Source organism: Onychostoma macrolepis, chromosome 10, assembly GCF_012432095.1.
Source record: "Onychostoma macrolepis isolate SWU-2019 chromosome 10, ASM1243209v1, whole genome shotgun sequence".
NCBI classification, from domain to species: Eukaryota; Metazoa; Chordata; class Actinopteri; order Cypriniformes; family Cyprinidae; genus Onychostoma; species Onychostoma macrolepis.
Window position 1 is genome coordinate 11,125,358 of NC_081164.1, and position 18,704 is coordinate 11,144,061.

The following is an 18,704-nucleotide window of genomic DNA, read 5'->3' on the forward strand; positions in this document are numbered from 1 at the left end:
TAAATGTAAATGTAAAAAAGGCACTTTAAATTAGTATTGACAGATTCGATATTTCTATAACACAGATGTGACTATCTACAGCACAGTTAGTAGGTACATGTGTGTGTGACAGATGTTCAGATTGAAATATAAACATAGGATTAGCTTTAGAGTGGAAAATATAATATGGTACAGAAAGTCTGGGAATAAGCATTTTAGGGTTAACATCATGACAAGTGTTTTGCATAAATACAGAGAGTGTACTGATCATTCTGCACCATTCAAGATGGTCGTTTTCCTTTAGCAGTTCAACTTGTGATGCCAAAGTTTTCATTGTCCACACTTTTAAATGTGATCGAGTGTAAGCAGGTAAAGAAACATTCACAGAAACATGCACACCACAAAATCAATTTAAGACAACAGATGTCATGCAATGATAAATACAGAATGGTGTTTGCTAACTGATGACCTGTTAATTTAGGGCTTGACATTAAGATTTGACAGGTACTTGAACGTTTAAGAACAATTAAGTCATTTGTAAAAAAATAAAAATTTTAAAAAGCAGTGCATTTACATTAATCACCAAAACAGGAGGTATAATGAACAAATTCATTAATTTAGTAATTCTTCACAATTCAGACCATCAGCAAAATTCCCAAATTGTTTGGTGATGATGCCAAAGGGTGAATAACTGGACGTTCAGGATCAGAGGCTATGATTAAATAACTTCCTTTGACATTTTCTTCTAAATGTCCTGGACAATTGTTAATGTCGGGCCCTATTACTGTTATTTTTGTAGAACAAATCATATACATTTCATATAGTTAGGTACATTCAAGCTCTAAAAGACTGGAAATACAGTACAACGCTTAGGGTTTCATAGATTGTAAAAGCATCGCTTAATAGAAATAGCAGACATACATAACCTATTGATCATCAAGCACCTACACAACTGGTGATTCAATGTATTAAAGTTCTCTTTGCTTTACAAATGCAGATTATGCTCACATATGACCTGGACTGTTTTCGGCAGTGCATTACATGCACACCATCAGAAAGATACGATTCTCCAGAGCAACAAGGTAGCGGGACCACTACTACAGTCAACTGCACAATGTGTCGAGTATCGATTTACCTTTGGTCACCACTGAGCACACTCAAAAAAACAGTGTTACAAATAAGAAGTCTGCATATGCAAACAAGCCCTGTAGTAAACAGTCAGCAAAAACAATACACACATTCAGCAGACAAGTAGCACAGAATGCTATAATCTCAGTCTGTGCTGTCTTTGCAATGCTTTGCCACAGACAGCAGCCCTGGTTTTGTCTATAGGAGCGGTTGTCCTATACTAGAGGCATTGACTGTTTGCTTTGGTGCAGCAGGTCTAGTTTTAGCAGTATTAGTGACATGGATTAAAGTGCTGGACTACTGTACTCTTGGTTTACAGCCACTGGGATGTAGTTTGGTTTGATGTTTGCATAGTAGAATCTACATTCAGAACAGTGACCTAAACAGAGCTTTCGGATCGTGTCTCAGAGTCTCGCACTTTAACAGAACACCATTACTGAAGCAAATTTCACATTCGTTTTTAACGGCCAACAGAGAAAGCTTTAACTTAAACCTGTGACATAACGCACAAATTATCTATAAATAATGGTTTAGCTCTTCAGTCTGTGATCTTGGTCCGATCTGTCCATTCAGATGGTTTTGCACTGTGTCTCTGAGGATCTAAACAGGCAGATGTAGTTTTGGTCACCGGGCAGAAGAGGGCAGTGTTGAAGCCGGGGCTCACCCTTGCTCCAAACTTTCAGTCACCTGAACAGCCGAGTAAGTGGGAGGCTGAGCCTGTCGCGTGAAGAAAGAAGCAGCTCTTTTGGGCTTCAGACGTTTAATCTCTTTGCCTGAAACAATGAAGGTAAATTAAAATGAGCTTTGTCCCAGTTTATTATTTCTTCATTGTAGACGATAAAAGTTAATGGGTAGAACAAATGAACACCAAGTGCGTCCATCTCACCAATGCAATTTTAGTCTCTTACCGTCATCAACGTAGTTGATGGTGTTGAGTGAATGGACTCGGCTACAGACCACACTGCTCTGTCTGCGCAGTTTCCCCTGCCGACGCTCTTGGGTTTTCTCATTGGTTTCCCGACCCATAGGTTCTTGGGAAGGTGTAACCTCACCGTCAGTACCAGCGGCTGCTGACTCGCCAACAGAGCGCAACTCCACACAAAACTCAATCAGACCACTCATTAGTTCAGCCTAGAGGACAAAACAAAGTACTTATGTAACACCACTATACAAGTATAATTGAAGTATGTATATGTTATACATAAGCATATCATAAAAATGTACATACATAAAACTGTTCTAAAGTTTGTGGTCAGTAATCAAAATATATAGTAAAAATAGTAATATTGACAAAAATTATTACAATTTTTTTTCGATATAAATGCAATTTATTCCATTACTGTAGTCTTCAGAGTCACATGATCCTTCAGAAATCATTCTGATTTGCTGCTCAACAAACGTTATTCTGCCATAATGTTTTACTTTTTTTTGTGGAAACTGATACTTTTTTTTTTTTAGGATTCCTTGATGAATAAAAAGATGAATAGCATTTATTTGAAACTTGTGTTACAAATGTCTTTAGGTCCATTTTGTCCAATTTAATGCATCCTTGAATAAAAATATTAATTTGTTTGATAAATATATTTATGAAATATAATTCATCTGATAACATTAAAATGCAAAAATTATAATTGTATTTGCATTTACTTATTTTATTGCTACAATACTTAATTAGACTGTCAAACATATCAACATTAGTCATTATGTGCTCACCTGTTTTGAATAAATCTTTAATAACTTGTTGACAGGCATGCCAGCCTCCTCTCCATCAAACTCCAGCCAGAGTATATGCGAGTCTCCCTCTGTCTCTGGATAGCTGTGATCCCAGGAAAGCTCACTGAACTTGAGACCCAGGAGGACGTGCTTCTCTTTCACATCCATGACATATACTCCTTCCAGACTGATGCCCACACTCACAGCCTTACGGCCACCTCTGTGAAGGAGGCCCTGGGCTGGCTTGTCTATCTCACCCATGAAGAAAGCACATCTGCAAAAATACACATATGTAAGGCTCAGACACTTCATATTTGAACAACTTTCCACTTGCAGTAATCGTACCCGTAGTAAGGCAGGGTGTGGCAGCTCCTGAGGTACTGGTGCAGCAGAGCAATGGGTTCCAGACTGGAGCCAGTGGCAGCAGAGGAGATGACTGAACGATACTCCTTTATAAGTTTTTGCTCCATCTCTGCATTCCTCCCGCCTCTCCCCCTCAGCGTGGAAAGAAAACCTCCTCCTCCTAATGCAGCATGGGCCGGTAGGAATGAGGACAGCTTCTTCTCTCTGAAAAAGAAAGCAATTACCGCAAATTATAATTATTAACAAATTATACTGCAATGGTCAGCTAATTAATTGTAGGACGGAACGATGAAAACATAATAAAATTCTAAAAATTACATTTAAATAAGAGTTTTTATAATTAAAAAACTCAAAACACAATACTTACACATGTACTTAGTACAGTAACTATAATTACAGTAACTTGTGTCCTCATCTAGTTATCTACTAAATCTGGCATTGTGTATTACAGCTAATTTTGGCTCTTAGATGAATTGCTCTGTGCCTCTTTCGTAAGTTGCTTTGGATAAAAGCATCTGCTAAATACATAAACATAAATGCAGTAAATTATGCATAATATCAAGCAAATAACCATAAACCAAACCTTCAATTTACATGTTGTTAATTAACATTACTCAGGTTTCACTTTATTTTGAGGTGTTGACACAAATAAGTACTAAGACTGAAAATAAAAAAAATTGGACAAAAAAAGGGAATTGAAACCTCAACTTCACATTATAGGGACAGTTCACCCCAATATGAAATTTCTGTCATTAATTGCTCGCCCTCATGTCGTTCCAAACCCGTAAGACCTTCATTCATCTTCGGAACACTGATGTCACATGGACTATTTAACCGATGTCCTTACTACCTTTCTGGGCCTAGGAACATTAGTTACATTGCTGTCTATACAGGATCAGATAGCTCTATGATTTCATCGAAATATCTTAATTTGCGTTCCCGAAGATGAACGAAGGTATTACAGGTTTGGAATGACATGAGGGTTAGTAATTAATGACACAATTTTCATTTTTGGGTGAACTAATCACTGTGAATTAATCACTGATGTAGGAGCAGAGAATGTCACCTGATTGCCGGTGTTAGAGTCTGGTCATCAAGCCCAGTCCCCAGCTCAATGGCACAGGACAAAGCTCCCAATGTCAGCCAGTGTTCTGGGTCACAGGGGTAACGACCCTCTAAGACATTCATTTTGGCCTCTCCATAAAGTAGCCTCAACACTCCTTCATCTTCAATCTGACATTACAAAATATAGATGTTACACACATAAATTCACATCATGGAATCACAAAACAAATTTTTAAATTAACTTATTTAATATAATCAAAATTAAAACAATGAGTTTTGCCATAACTGAAGCAGAAATACTAGAAATACCATAGGCTACATGGGTCTTTGAGTCAAAAGCCTGGTGCACACTGTATGTCTGAGGTAAACATGAGGAATTGTAAAAGACTTTGCATGTCTATATGATTGATATTTAACATAAGTCTCTTTAGGAAGCTTTATATTATGATCGCTGTGAAGAATAAGCGGTCCATGACCTCCACTGGCTAGCCTAATGACTCCAGACACAAACGCTCAATCAAGTCCAAAGTCTTTGATAAGATGTAGAGTACAGCGTTGCACAGTCTGACATGCAAGGCATCTGACACTGTACATGTGGCTTTGGCTTTTGTGCAACATCTCTCTGGGGTCATATTGCATAATCTGACAAGCAAACATCTTAGCAGACAAAGAAAAACACAAAGTGTGCACTGGGCTTAAAGGGATATTTCACCCAAAAGTTTCATCATATACTCAGCCTCATGTGGTTCCAAGCCTGGCTTACCTTCTTCAATAAAATATTTTTTTAAATGAATGAATGAATATAATGAAAGTCACTGGGGTCTAAAACTGCATTGGACCCTATTAACTCATGATATGGACAAAAAAACACTGAAACATTCTTCAAAATATCTTCTTTTGGGCCACACTGACCTCCGAAAAGAAATAAGTCATACATGACTTTGGAAATACATGAGGGTGAGCAAATAAGTGAATCTTCATTTTTTCATGAACATTCCTTTAAAACACTAAAAAACACACCTGAAGTTCTTTTGACCTGGGATAAAATACATTTCTCTTGTACAGAAGACAAGGCTCATCTGAAAAACACAAGGATTTGTTATTATTAAACCCCTCAAATTTCAAGTGAATCAAAATGTGCAAAAGCAAACACACAAGCATACCTTGAGAAATGTCTTCTGGGGGGGCCTCGGTAAAGCGGTACAGCAGGTCCTGCCACTGACGACACAGCTTATAGGGCAAATGTTTCGGCTTCAACTGCAGGTCTGTTCAAACATATCACAACAAAATGAGGCTAAAGGTGGGAAACAATAAGAAGGACTCCATAAAAAAATATGACAATCAAACGCTAGGGCGGATTTCATCTGTTAATCAATAAGACTATATGTCTAACTAAAGGTTGGAACAGAACACACAACTTTTGCCCAGAATTTTGCCCTGATTTTTAGTATGGATGAGTTGACACTGGTAGCCGAAAGTCAGTGCCAGTCTGCAGATTTTGGGCAGACAGAGTTGACAGATAACACAGAGGTTTTTTTAAATGCATATTGCTTTTTTTTGTCATGTTTTCCTCTGTATCCATTACAAAGTTGGCAAGTGTATACTGCCTAGTGTTTTCAAATCTGTACCAATTATAAAAGCCATGTAGTGCATTCCAGACATTAAAAAGTAAAAAGCTGCCCTTGTTTTAAAAGACACCAAATAATCCACAAATGCCAGCGGGTGACTTTAACGCCCTGAGCACTTCCTGATGTCCCCTCCCAACGCTTCACTTGCAAATCAGCCAAAGGGACTGTAAATGCCGTCATTGTGCTTGCCCTTCTTCGTTACCTAAATACGAAAAGGTCATAAATTCTGTATCAGTCTGACATCTGACCAGAGCACAAAAGAACGATCATTACCAAGCAAAGGAGAGCAGAACCAGAAAGCAAACACATCTACGGCAGAGTTGGGAATGTTGAGGGCTTCTCGGACATTGCGGCCGAGCTCTTGCGCATTCATACAGCCGAGACCCTCCAAAGTCAAGTGCACTGCACTGTCGCTTGCCAAGTACACCAACAAATCCTGAGCTGGAGAAACACAAGATGGACAAACGATCACATCAGGTCCAGCATGATGAGATCAGGACCTCCAGATCAGATCAGATCAAGAGAGGAGAACTAACCTCTGGTGACTGAGGAAGCCACACTTCCTCTCTGGGAATGAGAGTGCTCTGATGGCTCAGGGGGGAAGTCGTCATCATCTCCCTCCATCTAATCCAGAAACAATCACAAGTACTGAGTAGGAAACACCAGGCATTTTTATTGCTTTTTGTTATTGGAATATTCTGTACAAACTAAGCATAAATAGAAGAAAAAGTCATCATTTGGATAGTAGTTTTCAGAGCAAAATTATCAGTCATAAGCATAAACAAGTTTTAAAAAAACATTGAAGGCTAACGCAGCAACTTTTAAGTTCCTTGAAGCATTGTATGTTTTACAGTTTGTTTTCACTATTTGTACCGTAAATCTCACCTTGTTTACTATACCTGTTGGTTAAAATACTGTAATACTGTCAAAAAACAAAACAAAAAAAAGAGTAGGGAATTAAAAGAAAAAGGAAAAGACAGCTGACGTCCTATTCTGACCGGCTAACGTTAGCTAGCTACTCCAGTAACTGGCTGGACAACAAACAACAAACAGCAACATACCGAGACACTGTCCTTCGTCTCAGAAGCTTCTTTCTTGATGAAAGCAGGCAGAAAAAGCAGCAGTATTTGGGGGGATTAAGTTACATAAAAGCTGAGAGTATGACGGCAGCAGCAGCGCAGCTGGATAATGTTCTTAAAACAGCGCCCACCAGAGAAATCAGCAACAACCGGGAAGACGCTTCATGACCGCCGAAGCGCCGCGCTAGCACTCGCCGAGAGAGGGCGCGCCACAGCCCAAAGTCCAGTTTTTGCAGTTGGCACTGGGAAATTTTGTAAATTTATCCTCAAAAACACTTAATTAAACTTGAATGTTTTATAGTAGCAATGCATTTGCTTTTTTGTATAGTAGCTATGCATTTGGATATGGTCATTCATTCATGTATGACTACTTATATGTTGAGTAAAATAATTGTATCTCTTTGCTGATTTATAAAGTAAATGGGCTTCATACTTATGGATTGGCATTCCATACACATACTAGAGGACTCTCGTCTCCTCCTGGCAACGCCAAGTCTGTCAGTGTTTGCGGTCCACGTGATTCATTCTCATCATTGGCAAGAGTTAATGCCATCTGCTACTGCTTTGGGTTGCATAAACCGAATAATAAAGATGTTTTTGAATTTATTTTAATAGTCACTGCATACAGCCTAGTTACATTTTGAATTTTAGTTTTACAAATTGGAAAACGGGGAATAAGGGAATCTAAAATGCCGCTGCAAGATTAAGAACGCAGGTCACACCTCTATTCATCAATTTGCACTGGCTACCAATAGCTGCTAGTAAAATTAAAGGCATTAATGTTTGCCTACCAAACCACCTGAACTGCTCTGCACCCCTTTACCTAAATTCAGTAGGCCTACTTCAGACCTATGTGCCTTTAGAAGCTTGCGTTCTGCAATTGAACGACGCTTTATTGTGCCACCCCAAAGAGGCACAAAATCACTTTCATGGACTTTTTCATTAACTGTTCCCATCTGGTGGAATGACCTGTCCAGCTCAATCCGAGCAGCGGAGTCCTTAGCCATCTTCAAGAAACGGCTAAAAACACTTCTCTTCCATCTTTATTTGACCCTCTAAAGGTCATTGCACACCGAGTACGAAATTTTCGCATGTTAAAAAATAAATAGGATTTCACTTTGTGTCATTCACGTTTACACCTCCGAAACTTTCCTCCATCATAAAGAAATTCGGATCAGGTTCGATTTTCTGCGTTTTCGCATCTGTAGCATGCATTTGATAGGAAAGGATGAGGAATACGAAAAAACGCACGCGGACTCAGTGTATAATGACCTTAACTCTAGCACTCTCTATTCTAATTCTATTTTATCTATCTGTCCTCTTTTTATTTAAAAAACAAAACAAAAAAAAACACACACACACACAATTGACCCTCTATCAATTGCATATTTATTCTCTAACTGCTAGCTATTTATTTGTTTGGCCAGTGTCATCGTGGGTTTTGGTTCTTTTGCTGTAAGGACCTTTGAAATAACTCAAATAATTTGGTGAAGTGATATGGTCATGTAATGCGGTCAAGACCTGCCTGGAACTACTTTCGCCGTGAGTTTCCCTGAAAATAATTGCACACCTTAGAACGTTCGTCAGCCAATCAGATTCAAGCATTCAACGGCCCCGTAGTATAAATCAAAATAAAGAGCCAAGCCTCTGCTTTTAAACAACAACAACAAAAAAACTATTTTATTCTATCTTCATGTGTTTATGTTTTATCACCACTTGAATGCAGATAGGTTTCCTCAGAAATACAACATTTTTATCAAAGTAGTGCATTTTCATGCAAATTACATTCAGATGTCATATTCTTTCACCTGTAAATAATTATATGAATAACTGAAATTGCATTCAATAAACAGAACACACACACACACACACACACATAGGCTACATACATACATATAGGCTACTGTACACACACACACACACACACACAGAGAGAGAGATCACGCACACACATATACATAACAGTTATACATATTCAGATCGACGGGTTATCGGTCTATCCACGACACAACCAGAGATTTTTGTGTCTGTAAACGCATCTCCCTCACTGACTAGACTATTTCGTCCCGATCGGATTCACAATGGTGAAAACATGATCTACATTTTCTCTGATCCTTCCGTTTATGGGTGTTTCTTCAACTAGGGGCACTTTTAGCCTTGTGAAGTTGAATTAAAAAAACTTGTTCAAAAGTCACGAAACACAGTCTCATAAGTTTAAATATTTTGTCTAGTTTTAAGGTCTGTAAGAGGACAAACTTAGATTACAAGAGAAATTAATATTTCACATTTTTCCGACCTACAATGAACAAATGTCATTTCCACCACATCTCAATATACAGCGGTTATTTAATATAGAATAACTTATGCCACTCAAGAATTGTCTAAGATCATCTTTCTAACTAGTTTTACCAGTTTTTCCACAATGTACAATAATTATACATTTGTCAATGAGATAAATTAACTGCTCTAAGGACCAAATGCTGAGCTGTACACCTGTCACACTCTGAAATTTAATATTGTTTTGGGTAAGAGCTTATTAGAAAATAAATAACTTACATTTTTATATTAAGTAGAGCATGATCTCATAAATTGTGGATACATTTTTAATGTGTGATGAGAACCTTTTAAATATTTTTAAAAAATGTGTGGTGATGGAAAGGACAATGAATTAACTTGAATGTAGAGAAACAGTAGAGATATTTATTAGAAAAAGTCTTAAACTCATCACACTCATTAAACTCAATTCACAAAGTCATTAAACATAGCAATTGTACTTTGTAACCATAAATGTCATTTCCACCACAGAGGGCAGTTTGGTGGAAATGACATTTCTGTAGTTTTTTGTGAAAAAATGGAAGATAGCTTCACTGATTAGCTTTGAATTAATGCTTAGCATTTCATGTATGCAAAATACTCTTATTTAACTTAAAATTTTAGCTTTTTAAAAACACCCTTGAAGGTACAGTATGTTAAGAAATGACATAGAATAAATATATTAACTGATCAAGCAATATTTACCTTGATTTTTCTTCATTTGTTGTTGATGAAAATTTAAATTCCCTCCATGTCCAACATGTGCTCTGATGTCACTGAACATTTCCATAGAAACCACCAAAACAATCTTTCACACAAATGTTTTAAAGAGACATTACAGTGTTGTGATGGAAATGACACCAATACTGTGCGACAGCTATATTTTGTATAAAAAGTAATATTGATAGTGGTCTCATAATTAAATACTATGATGTATTTTAATTATTTTACTAGTGCTTAATTCAGGTACATTAATAGTTACCAGATAAGTCATATTTTTAAACTGTATTTTCATTGTTGAAGTTTAAAAGTCTGGGTGTGCGACAAGGAGAAAACAGTGATTTTGACACCTATAAGGAGGTAGAAAAGTATGAAAAAAATTATAATAGAAAGATAGTAAAAAGTTTTTAAGGTGGTTTTATTGTTAGTTTGACAAAGAAAGAGGAATTTGTCCAAAATTATATGTATTTTTTAAAAATATGACCAATGAACATAAAAGTGCCCCATAGTCTAAGAATCACTCTTATGCCAATCGTCTTGTATTCGCACCCGGACGACCCGGAAATCTCGTAACTCATTCAGTTACATGCGCTAGGGCTTTCCTTACCGTAATATACCTAGAACACGGATTGCCGTAAAAACTCGTCTTTGGCGGGAAGCGTTGTTAATTGAAGAGACATCTCGTCAATGGCGGGGAAAGAAACATTAACATTCCTAAACATAACCCTCCTAAAATCCTAAACTTAAGGCCTATCCTACCTCAACAGAAGTAATAATACATTTTTCCTGGAAGAACGAATAAAATTGCGATCTGGGATCGACTTCCGGACAGCAGATGGAGTAGAAGTGTTTGCACATATCTCCCGCTCTAACGGTTTCTTTTGAGCCACTCCATAAGTTCATTTCACTTGTAAACGGATCATAAGGACGAAATGTATACTCTTTTGTTAACATGACCACAAAAGCGAGTAAATAAAGTAGAAAAGAAACCAAAACGGACCCCCATTCCAGCGAGCCCAATATGGCGGGGATTGTTAAACTGTTGGATGAACATCACCATGGCTTATCATGAGGCTTGAGCAGCGACTATTAAAAAAACAACAACAACAACACCTAAAAGAGGCAAACTGATGTTCCAAGGTAGCCAAATCGCCATATCCATGGGTACCAAAGACGTCACTTCCGCTATGCTCGCCGCTATATGAGACATCCATATGAGATTTAATAGATAATATTAATTAGCTAGCTTACTACACAATCTGAATAATGTCAATTTAGCTAATATTAGCACAATTTATAATTATTCATTCTTTCTGGACAAATTACTGTTTGAATTGCGAACGTAGCCGCTCGATGAAGGCTTTAAGACAGTGGTCTCAAACTCAATTCCTGGAGGGCCACAGCTCTGCAGAGTTTAGCTCCAACCAGCTCCAACTCACACCTGCTTGGAAGTTTCTAGTGATCCTGAAGACCTTGATTAGCTGGATCAAGTGTGTTTGATTAGGGTTGGAGCTAAACTGTGCAGAGCTGTGGCCCTCCAGGAATTGAGTTTGAGACCAGTGCTTTAAGACCTTGAAGAATCCTCTCCCAACTGGTCGCTCCTGCTTCACAGCGAGTGAGACACTGCGATTCCCTTCTCCGTCCACGTTTTGATTTCAGCAAGTCAGTTTTTGTGAATGCAAACAACGTGATTACTGATCATGAGCCCAACATCCAGCAAGCCAAGAAAACATGCAATCTACCTGAGGGAAGACGTCTTTCACTTCTAGTGTATTCTTAAACCGGGATTTCATTATTGAAGCACAAATTCAGGCACCAAAAGCAGCCCACACTAAGTTTGCTTTAATTAAAAATATGCATTTTCATTTATTCATAGGCTACATGGCTGCAATAACATTTTAGTTCAAAATTTTGCCATTGTTAAAAAAATGCTTTACTGAGTGTATACGGAAATGACATAGCCTATGTGGTACAATACAAATATTTTAACATCCTTTATTCTCCTATAAAGAATCACAATTGTCAATTATTATCCTCTTCTGAAGTTGGCAACCGTACGTTAACTGCCAGTGGTGCCTTCTGATTTAAGCCAACAATTTATTCCGCCGATCTAACCTCTTTGGGATCTAATAAAATTGTTGTTCAGGGCTTTTCTGATGACTGTTGTTATAGCACAACATATCCCGGGCATATAAAACACTGTGACGTCACATGGAACCTATGGATATACAGGGCTCTCAAGTTTTCTCAAAGGTTTGGAGGGAGATTACATCTGTTAGGGGAGGAGCGGCTCCAAGGCCAGCCATTTTCACCGTCACAATGGATGATAGCATTCTGTCCCAAGCCAAACTGTTCCTCGTTTTGGTTTTGTTCAAACCCACCATGGAGAACACTGTGCCTCTGCATTTGAGTGGGGAAGCCACAGTGCTTTATGTGGGAGCCTTTTACTCCTGTCATCAAGCCATCAAAATGTGCAACAAACACAAAAAACAACAAAAAAACATTCAAAAGCTCAAATGTGTACTCTGTGACACATACATGCTCAGGGCAAGTGTACAGTATGCACATTGAGCACTGCATGAGTTGGCTCATTTGGGGCCAAAGAGCAGAGTTGGTCTAAGTCACAAATAGGCTACAGTATCATCATCACCCGTCAATATTTAGAATGTTAGTCCTCATATTTTGCCCACAGGGCTCTTAAGTCTCACGCATTCACCGTGAGACCCACGCATTTCAACCAGTTCACACACTCACACACACGCCAAACCTTGTATTTCTCACGCTGAAAAGTAAGGGATAACTTGTTCCGCTATATACAATTAAATGTCAAGGTGCAGGAATACAGAGGGAATCTATGTCCAGTTCATAGCTGTCTCGAGTTATACAGACCTACCAGCCAATCAGTTCAATGTTGTCGTTTCCACATACCGTGTCTTGTTATTAAGATCTATTGGAAAGAGGGAAGACTCATTTTAGTGCTGTAATTAATTAATTGCATCCAAAATAAAGTTTTTTTTTTACATAATGTATGTGTGTGTACTGTGTATATTTATTATGTATATATAAAGACACACACATACAGCATATATTTTGAAAATATTTACATGTATATATTTATATTCATATACATTATATCATATATAAATACATTTAATATATAAACATAACATTTTTCTTAAATATATGTATGCATGTGTGTGTATTTACATATACATACACTGTAAAAGTGATAAAAGCCTTAACATGTTTAAGTAAATGATAATTAAAAAAATAAGTTAAGTGAATTGTCAAGTTCACTTAACTTTAAAAAAAAAAAAAAAAGATTATTTACTTACAAATTTTAAGGCAACGGGTTTCCTCAATTTTTTTTAAGTAGTCAACTTATAACTTTTTACAGTGTAATAAATATACACAGTACACACATATTATGTAGATTAAAAATTTGGATGTGATTAATCACGATTAATCGTTTGACAGCATTAGTTCATTTATTTTTATGTATTTATTTATCTTTATTTGCTTATTTTTTTCTATTATTTAGTTCCTTATTTATTTATTCATCCTTTTTTGTTTTTTTTCCTCTTAGTTTCATATTCAAATGTTTTTTGGGTAGGAGGGTTTTGAATGGGTTTATATTGAGACGATCCGTAATTTCTTATTTTTCACTGAATGCACCATGTATGGTCTTATTAAAATACCAATAAAGAAATCAACATGAACAGATCAAGATAGTATTTTATTTAACAGTGATATATAGATACACAAGATTAATTTCAATCATACTGAAAGAGTGCGTTCTGGTGTTCTTGCTACTCCAAAAAAAGCTAGAAAATTATAGCATTTCACAAGAAGTTTGAACAAATACTTTGTTTGACCACTTCTATTTTTTTTTTTTAAAGCACAAACTTAATCACTACAACTATTGTATGGTCCACTTAGGTGAAACTGCTCTTTTGAAAATTTTTTTTTTTTTTGTGCATTATTTATTTTTCTCACTGTGACAACTTTGGGCAATGCTTTCTTTTATGATTCAGCAGTGCACTTGACTGACAGAAGGCTCTCCCACATGAAGGACAAATGTATGGCTTCACTCCTGTATGAATTCTCTCATGTTTTTTCATAGATCCTGACTGCGAGAAACTCTTTCCGCAGTGTGAACACTTGTAAGGTTTCTCTCCAGTGTGAAGTTTTTGGTGGTCTTTCAAGTGGCTGGCTAAATTAAAGGAACTCCCACACTCAGAGCACACATGTGCTCGCACATTGGCATGTAATTTCTGGTGCTCTTTAAAATGGTCAATCCGCGAATAACTCTGTCCACAAATGGAGCACAAGTATGGTTTATCATTTGTATGGATTCTCAGGTGTCTCTTCAGGTGTGCTGCAAACATAAATGCTTTGCCACACTGATCGCAGTAAAACGCTCTTTCTCCAGAGTGAGAGAGCCGGTGATCTCTGAGATTTCTTGGATCTGTGAAACTCTTGCCGCACAGCTGACATTCGAAAGGCTTCTCTCCAGTGTGAATCCTAAAGTGAATCCTAAGGTTTCCTTTTTGTGTAAAGCTCTTGCCACACTGAGGGCATGGGAATGATTTTTTGGCTACTGTTTTGTTGTTTTCAGCCTGTGAGCAACTGAGAGATTGTTCTGTTGTCAAATGATTCCTCTCTCCCTCGTTCAGTTCTTGAGTTTCCATCAGGTCTAAAATGAGCACATCATTTGTTAATTGTCTAAAAACGAATTCAAATGTGAAATTAAATAAAGTGAAAGTCTTTTATGAAATTCTCAAGTACGTAACTTCCATACGTTATTATGTTACATCTTTGCTTTTATAATGATCCACTTAATGTTAGAAGTTTAGAAAATATCAAGAAGAATGGACACCAACCTTGCTCTTCAGTATCTTTACTTTTCCTTCTTCGTGCTTCTGCATCACTCCTGCACACATTTTCCATTCTTGTAGTTGTAATACGCACTGTTGTGTCTTGATTTGTTCTGAATCTGATGTAGAACAGTCATCGCTTTTAGCAGTGAATTGCTGTGGGAGTGGCTTGAATCTGTGAATCGCGATCGCAAGGTGTGAATTGGAGGTATTCGAAACGTTGTGTAAACTGTTCTTCAGACCATTTTTACATAAACTATCACAGTCAATTCAGTACACCTATTTAAATGAGAATAGATGTTTACATGGCTCTAGGGATGATCGACTATGTGTGCGTGTTGGTGCAGAAACCAATGTGATCCAAAACAGCAGTTTCAGTTTACTTTTAAATAATAAATTAATTTTAAATGACTGAGTTGTAAATAATGTTTATACACACACACACACACAATTATATTTAAATGATTATTTATTATTTAACTTTTTAAATGAGCAACACTATAAAAAATAATTGGTGGTTATTACCTTCTTAACACATCATACTTAATAAATAATCATAAAAAGCTATCTAGCAGTCCCACTGATTCTGAAATGCAATGTTCACTAATATTTTGAATTTTTTATTTTTTTTGTCTGTATAATGGGATCTAGTGCTGTTTTTTTTTTTATAGGATACCACTGATTTGAGATAAAAACATCATCAAAATATGTTGCATTCTGAAAGTAAATCATACAGATTTGGAGCAACATGATGTGAAATCAGTTACGAGTTTAATTTCTAGGTAAACTATCATTTTAAGCTCCCTTTATATACGATAATAAAGCAGTCACAGGCACACACAAAAACGAAAGTAGAAGCAAATAAATACACACAAAACAACATTGTTTATTCTCACAGAACCACAGTAAAACTCCAAATGAGAATGTTGGAGAGTCCCTGCTTTAACATGCTGATGTTTAAATGCCAGCAATGACCTCTCAACCACTTGATATTCTTAAAAGCATGAACAAGAAAAGGCACCACTTTAACGAGCTGCAAATCCCAGTTCATTGTTTATGAATTTTCATATGATTGGGTCAATTGTGAAAGTTAACAAGCTATCAACACAGTGATCTGGACATTTTCACCTTCATTTTTCAGGCAAGTACCTGAATCAGTGTGTGCCTGTGCTTTAATCTTATTTTCAAACACAACAAAAATGTGGGAAGAGCCATGAATGTTTTTGTTAAACAACAGTAATGGTTTCAGACTTTATTGAGCACCATGTAGGATATAGTCTGTCGTTAATACCCACATTGGCCACCTCTACACAATACTCCTCAGTGTCCAGTCCTGCTCATCACTCTCCCTGAGAAAATATGACAGTGATCTAACAGCACCCGCTGCCTGACTGTTGCACCGGAGTGCTTTCGATTTTAAGATCAGGTTTCTCAGAACCCCCTGAAGCCCCTGGTCTCATGCGCTTCTTTATCTCCTCTGCCATGGTCATGAAGGCCTGCTCCACATTTGTGGCATTTTTGGCACTCGTCTCAAGGAAAGGGATGCCAAGAGAGTCAGCGAACTCCTGAAAAAAAGGGTGTGAGAAAGAAGAATAGTCTTTCTGTAGACAATAGTGTTAATGTAAGTTAATGTATAACTATTAAGTGTTTGGTGGTAAAATGACCAATAGATCCTCTGCAGTGAATGAGTGCCGCCAGAATGAGAGTTTGATAAAAACATCACAATAATCCACAAGTTATCCAGACAAGATGACTTTTTCACTGGGGGAAGCATTATTAAGGCTTATTAAGTGGTATTTTGGCCGGAAGCAACAGTTTAAAAGTCAAAACATCTTGATGAATTTCTTTCTCCAAACAAACAAACAGTTTTTCACTTCAGAAGACATTAATTGATGGATTGGAGTCGTGTGGATTACTTGTGGATTATTCTGATGTTTGATCAACTGTTTGGACTCTCATTCTGATGGCACCCATTCACTGCAGAGGATACAATGTTAAACTTCTCCAAATCTGTTCCAATGAAGAAGCAAACTTATCTACATCTTGGATGGCCTGAGGGTTAGTACATTTTCAGCTAATTTTCTTTTTTAGTGAACTATTCCTTTAACTAGTCTAAAAGAAGTTCATTATTTCCCTACCAACCAACCTTAGCTGTAGTGTAGTCCACAACCTTTTTTGTAGTGAGGTCACACTTATTTCCTACAAGTAGTTTGTTGACATTCTCACTTGCGTAACGATCGATTTCTTTCAGCCACTGTTTCACATTGTTGTAGGATTCCTGAAAAAACACCAGCATTAAGCTTTTAAGAATGTGTGCAGTTTTGATTACATTTGAGAGGTAAACCTTTATTGTAAGCAGAAGCCATAAATGTTTGAAACAGAGATGTGAATTTTTTAGAAAGGAGTCTCACAAACCTGATCCGTGACGTCATACACAATAATGATCCCATGAGCTCCTCTGTAGTAGCTAGATGTAATCGTGCGGAATCGCTCCTGTCCAGCGGTGTCCCACTGTAAACATTTACATGACTCATTTAACTGCTGATTCACATTAAAAGGCACATTTAAGCGGAATTCTAAAGTCTATAAACTCACTATCTGCAGTTTAATAGTTTTTCCATCCAACTCAATAGTTCGGATCTTGAAATCCACTCCGATTGTGCTGATGAAACTCTCCGTGTAGGTGTCGTCCTGGAAAAGGAAAATCAATCATATTTCAAGCACACATGGTCAGAGATCATTCATATCCAAAGATGCTGCTAAAAAAACAAACACTTACTGCAAAACGCAATAGAATGCAAGATTTTCCAACTCCAGAATCTCCAATCAGAAGAAGCTTGAATAAGTAGTCACTGTGGAAATATGCAAAAAACAAGTTGTTCATTTTATATATAATTCATATAATACCAATATTAAATACTATAATATAATTCTATTTATAATTATTTGATAATAATGTTATTATAATAACAATAATCACATTATATATATATATATATATATATATATATATATATATATATATATATATATATATATATATATATATATATATATATATATATATACTTATCGTAAAGAGCAACTACTGTGCAGTCTGCAACCATGACAAACGCTGTTAGTGCCAACCGTAACACAATTAATACTATTTGTTATTTAATTATTACAAAATTGAACAGCAACTGCATAGGAAATTTGGTTGACCTGCCAACGAAAGGTTAAAGGAAATTATGAGAGGTCATAAATGTTCATAGTTCTCATGACTTACTATTCAGGGTTCATGATGTGACAGCAAAGGGATTGTTATTGTTTGTCCAGCTGGTAGAAGCGCTCTGGGCCGCCTACTGTTCACCGGCTGACCGCAAACTCTGAGCCACTATTTAGCCTGGAATAGTAGCAATAAAAAGAGGATCTCTGAGTTTTGATAAGCCTTTGTGGACCGTTTCCAGACCTCCTTGTAAAATCAACCCAGCCTGACTTTACGCCTCCTCTCTCCTCTCCGGTTTTACAAGCCGCGCAGGTGCGGCAGTGACGGATGATGATGCGCCGCTATTCTGGCCCGCTTTCGCCGCCTAGTGGTGGGATCCATGCATATGTAATTATGTGCATGCTGCCAGAAGTAAACTGTAATGTAAAGTTTGCTTGTGCTTTGTGATTATAAAATACGTTGATTTTGTAAATGAGCTGATATATACACAGATAAAACGTCTGGCTGTTTGGTGTTTGCCCCGTAAGACAAACAGCCATGGGTTTGTATGTGGTTTCCAAGGCGTTTATATGTGGTTGCTTGAGGTTTATATAATATAATATAATACATTTTTATTTTTAATTTACATTAT

At 37.0% G+C, this 18,704-nt stretch overlaps 3 protein-coding genes across 4 annotated transcripts; all 3 read right to left on the reverse strand.

Moving 5' to 3' along the window:
• Window positions 1-129: 129 nt before the first annotated feature.
• Window positions 130-7,152, reverse strand: frmd8 (FERM domain containing 8). 2 transcript variants are annotated; one of them, XM_058790155.1, is made up of 11 exons: window positions 6,938-7,152; window positions 6,762-6,798; window positions 6,413-6,500; window positions 6,150-6,317; window positions 5,412-5,513; window positions 5,269-5,327; window positions 4,250-4,416; window positions 3,166-3,387; window positions 2,821-3,094; window positions 2,016-2,238; window positions 130-1,880 (listed from the first exon to the last, which is right to left on the reverse strand). In XM_058790155.1, the coding sequence occupies exons 3-11, from the start codon at window positions 6,498-6,500 to the stop codon at window positions 1,768-1,770; spliced, it is 1,416 nt and encodes a 471-aa protein (XP_058646138.1). In that variant the 5' UTR covers window positions 6,762-6,798; window positions 6,938-7,152; the 3' UTR covers window positions 130-1,767. The 2 variants fall into 2 exon arrangements, with proteins under 2 accessions (XP_058646138.1, XP_058646137.1); XM_058790154.1 differs by lacking the exon at window positions 6,762-6,798 and having other exon boundaries at window positions 6,938-7,151.
• Window positions 7,153-13,954: 6,802 nt separating this feature from the next.
• Window positions 13,955-15,152, reverse strand: LOC131548579 (gastrula zinc finger protein XlCGF7.1). Its single transcript, XM_058790010.1, has 2 exons — window positions 14,872-15,152; window positions 13,955-14,684 (listed from the first exon to the last, which is right to left on the reverse strand). Exons 1-2 carry the CDS (start codon window positions 14,936-14,938, stop codon window positions 13,981-13,983), a joined length of 771 nt encoding a protein of 256 aa, XP_058645993.1. The 5' UTR covers window positions 14,939-15,152; the 3' UTR covers window positions 13,955-13,980.
• Window positions 15,153-15,727: 575 nt separating this feature from the next.
• Window positions 15,728-18,411, reverse strand: rab1bb (RAB1B, member RAS oncogene family b). Its single transcript, XM_058788983.1, has 6 exons — window positions 18,134-18,411; window positions 17,645-17,717; window positions 17,461-17,556; window positions 17,281-17,376; window positions 17,012-17,143; window positions 15,728-16,430 (listed from the first exon to the last, which is right to left on the reverse strand). Exons 1-6 carry the CDS (start codon window positions 18,145-18,147, stop codon window positions 16,236-16,238), a joined length of 606 nt encoding a protein of 201 aa, XP_058644966.1. The 5' UTR covers window positions 18,148-18,411; the 3' UTR covers window positions 15,728-16,235.
• Window positions 18,412-18,704: the final 293 nt, after the last annotated feature.

Excerpts from the sequence above, each read along its gene's own strand:
- frmd8 (XM_058790155.1), bottom strand. The coding sequence starts at position 6,500 with ATGGAGGGAGATGATGACGACTTCCCCCCTGAGCCATCAGAGCACTCT. Across the intron at positions 6,318-6,412 it reads GGCTTCCTCAGTCACCAGAG|CTCAGGATTTGTTGGTGTAC; the intron begins GTTAGTTCTCCT and ends GTGTTTCTCCAG. Across the intron at positions 1,881-2,015 it reads CATCAACTACGTTGATGACG|GCAAAGAGATTAAACGTCTG; the intron begins GTAAGAGACTAA and ends TCATTGTTTCAG.
- LOC131548579 (XM_058790010.1), bottom strand. The coding sequence starts at position 14,938 with ATGGAAAATGTGTGCAGGAGTGATGCAGAAGCACGAAGAAGGAAAAGT. Across the intron at positions 14,685-14,871 it reads TAAAGATACTGAAGAGCAAG|ACCTGATGGAAACTCAAGAA; the intron begins GTTGGTGTCCAT and ends TGCTCATTTTAG.
- rab1bb (XM_058788983.1), bottom strand. Across the intron at positions 17,557-17,644 it reads GCATTCTATTGCGTTTTGCA|GACGACACCTACACGGAGAG; the intron begins GTAAGTGTTTGT and ends TTCCTTTTCCAG. Across the intron at positions 17,377-17,460 it reads AAACTATTAAACTGCAGATA|TGGGACACCGCTGGACAGGA; the intron begins GTGAGTTTATAG and ends AAATGTTTACAG.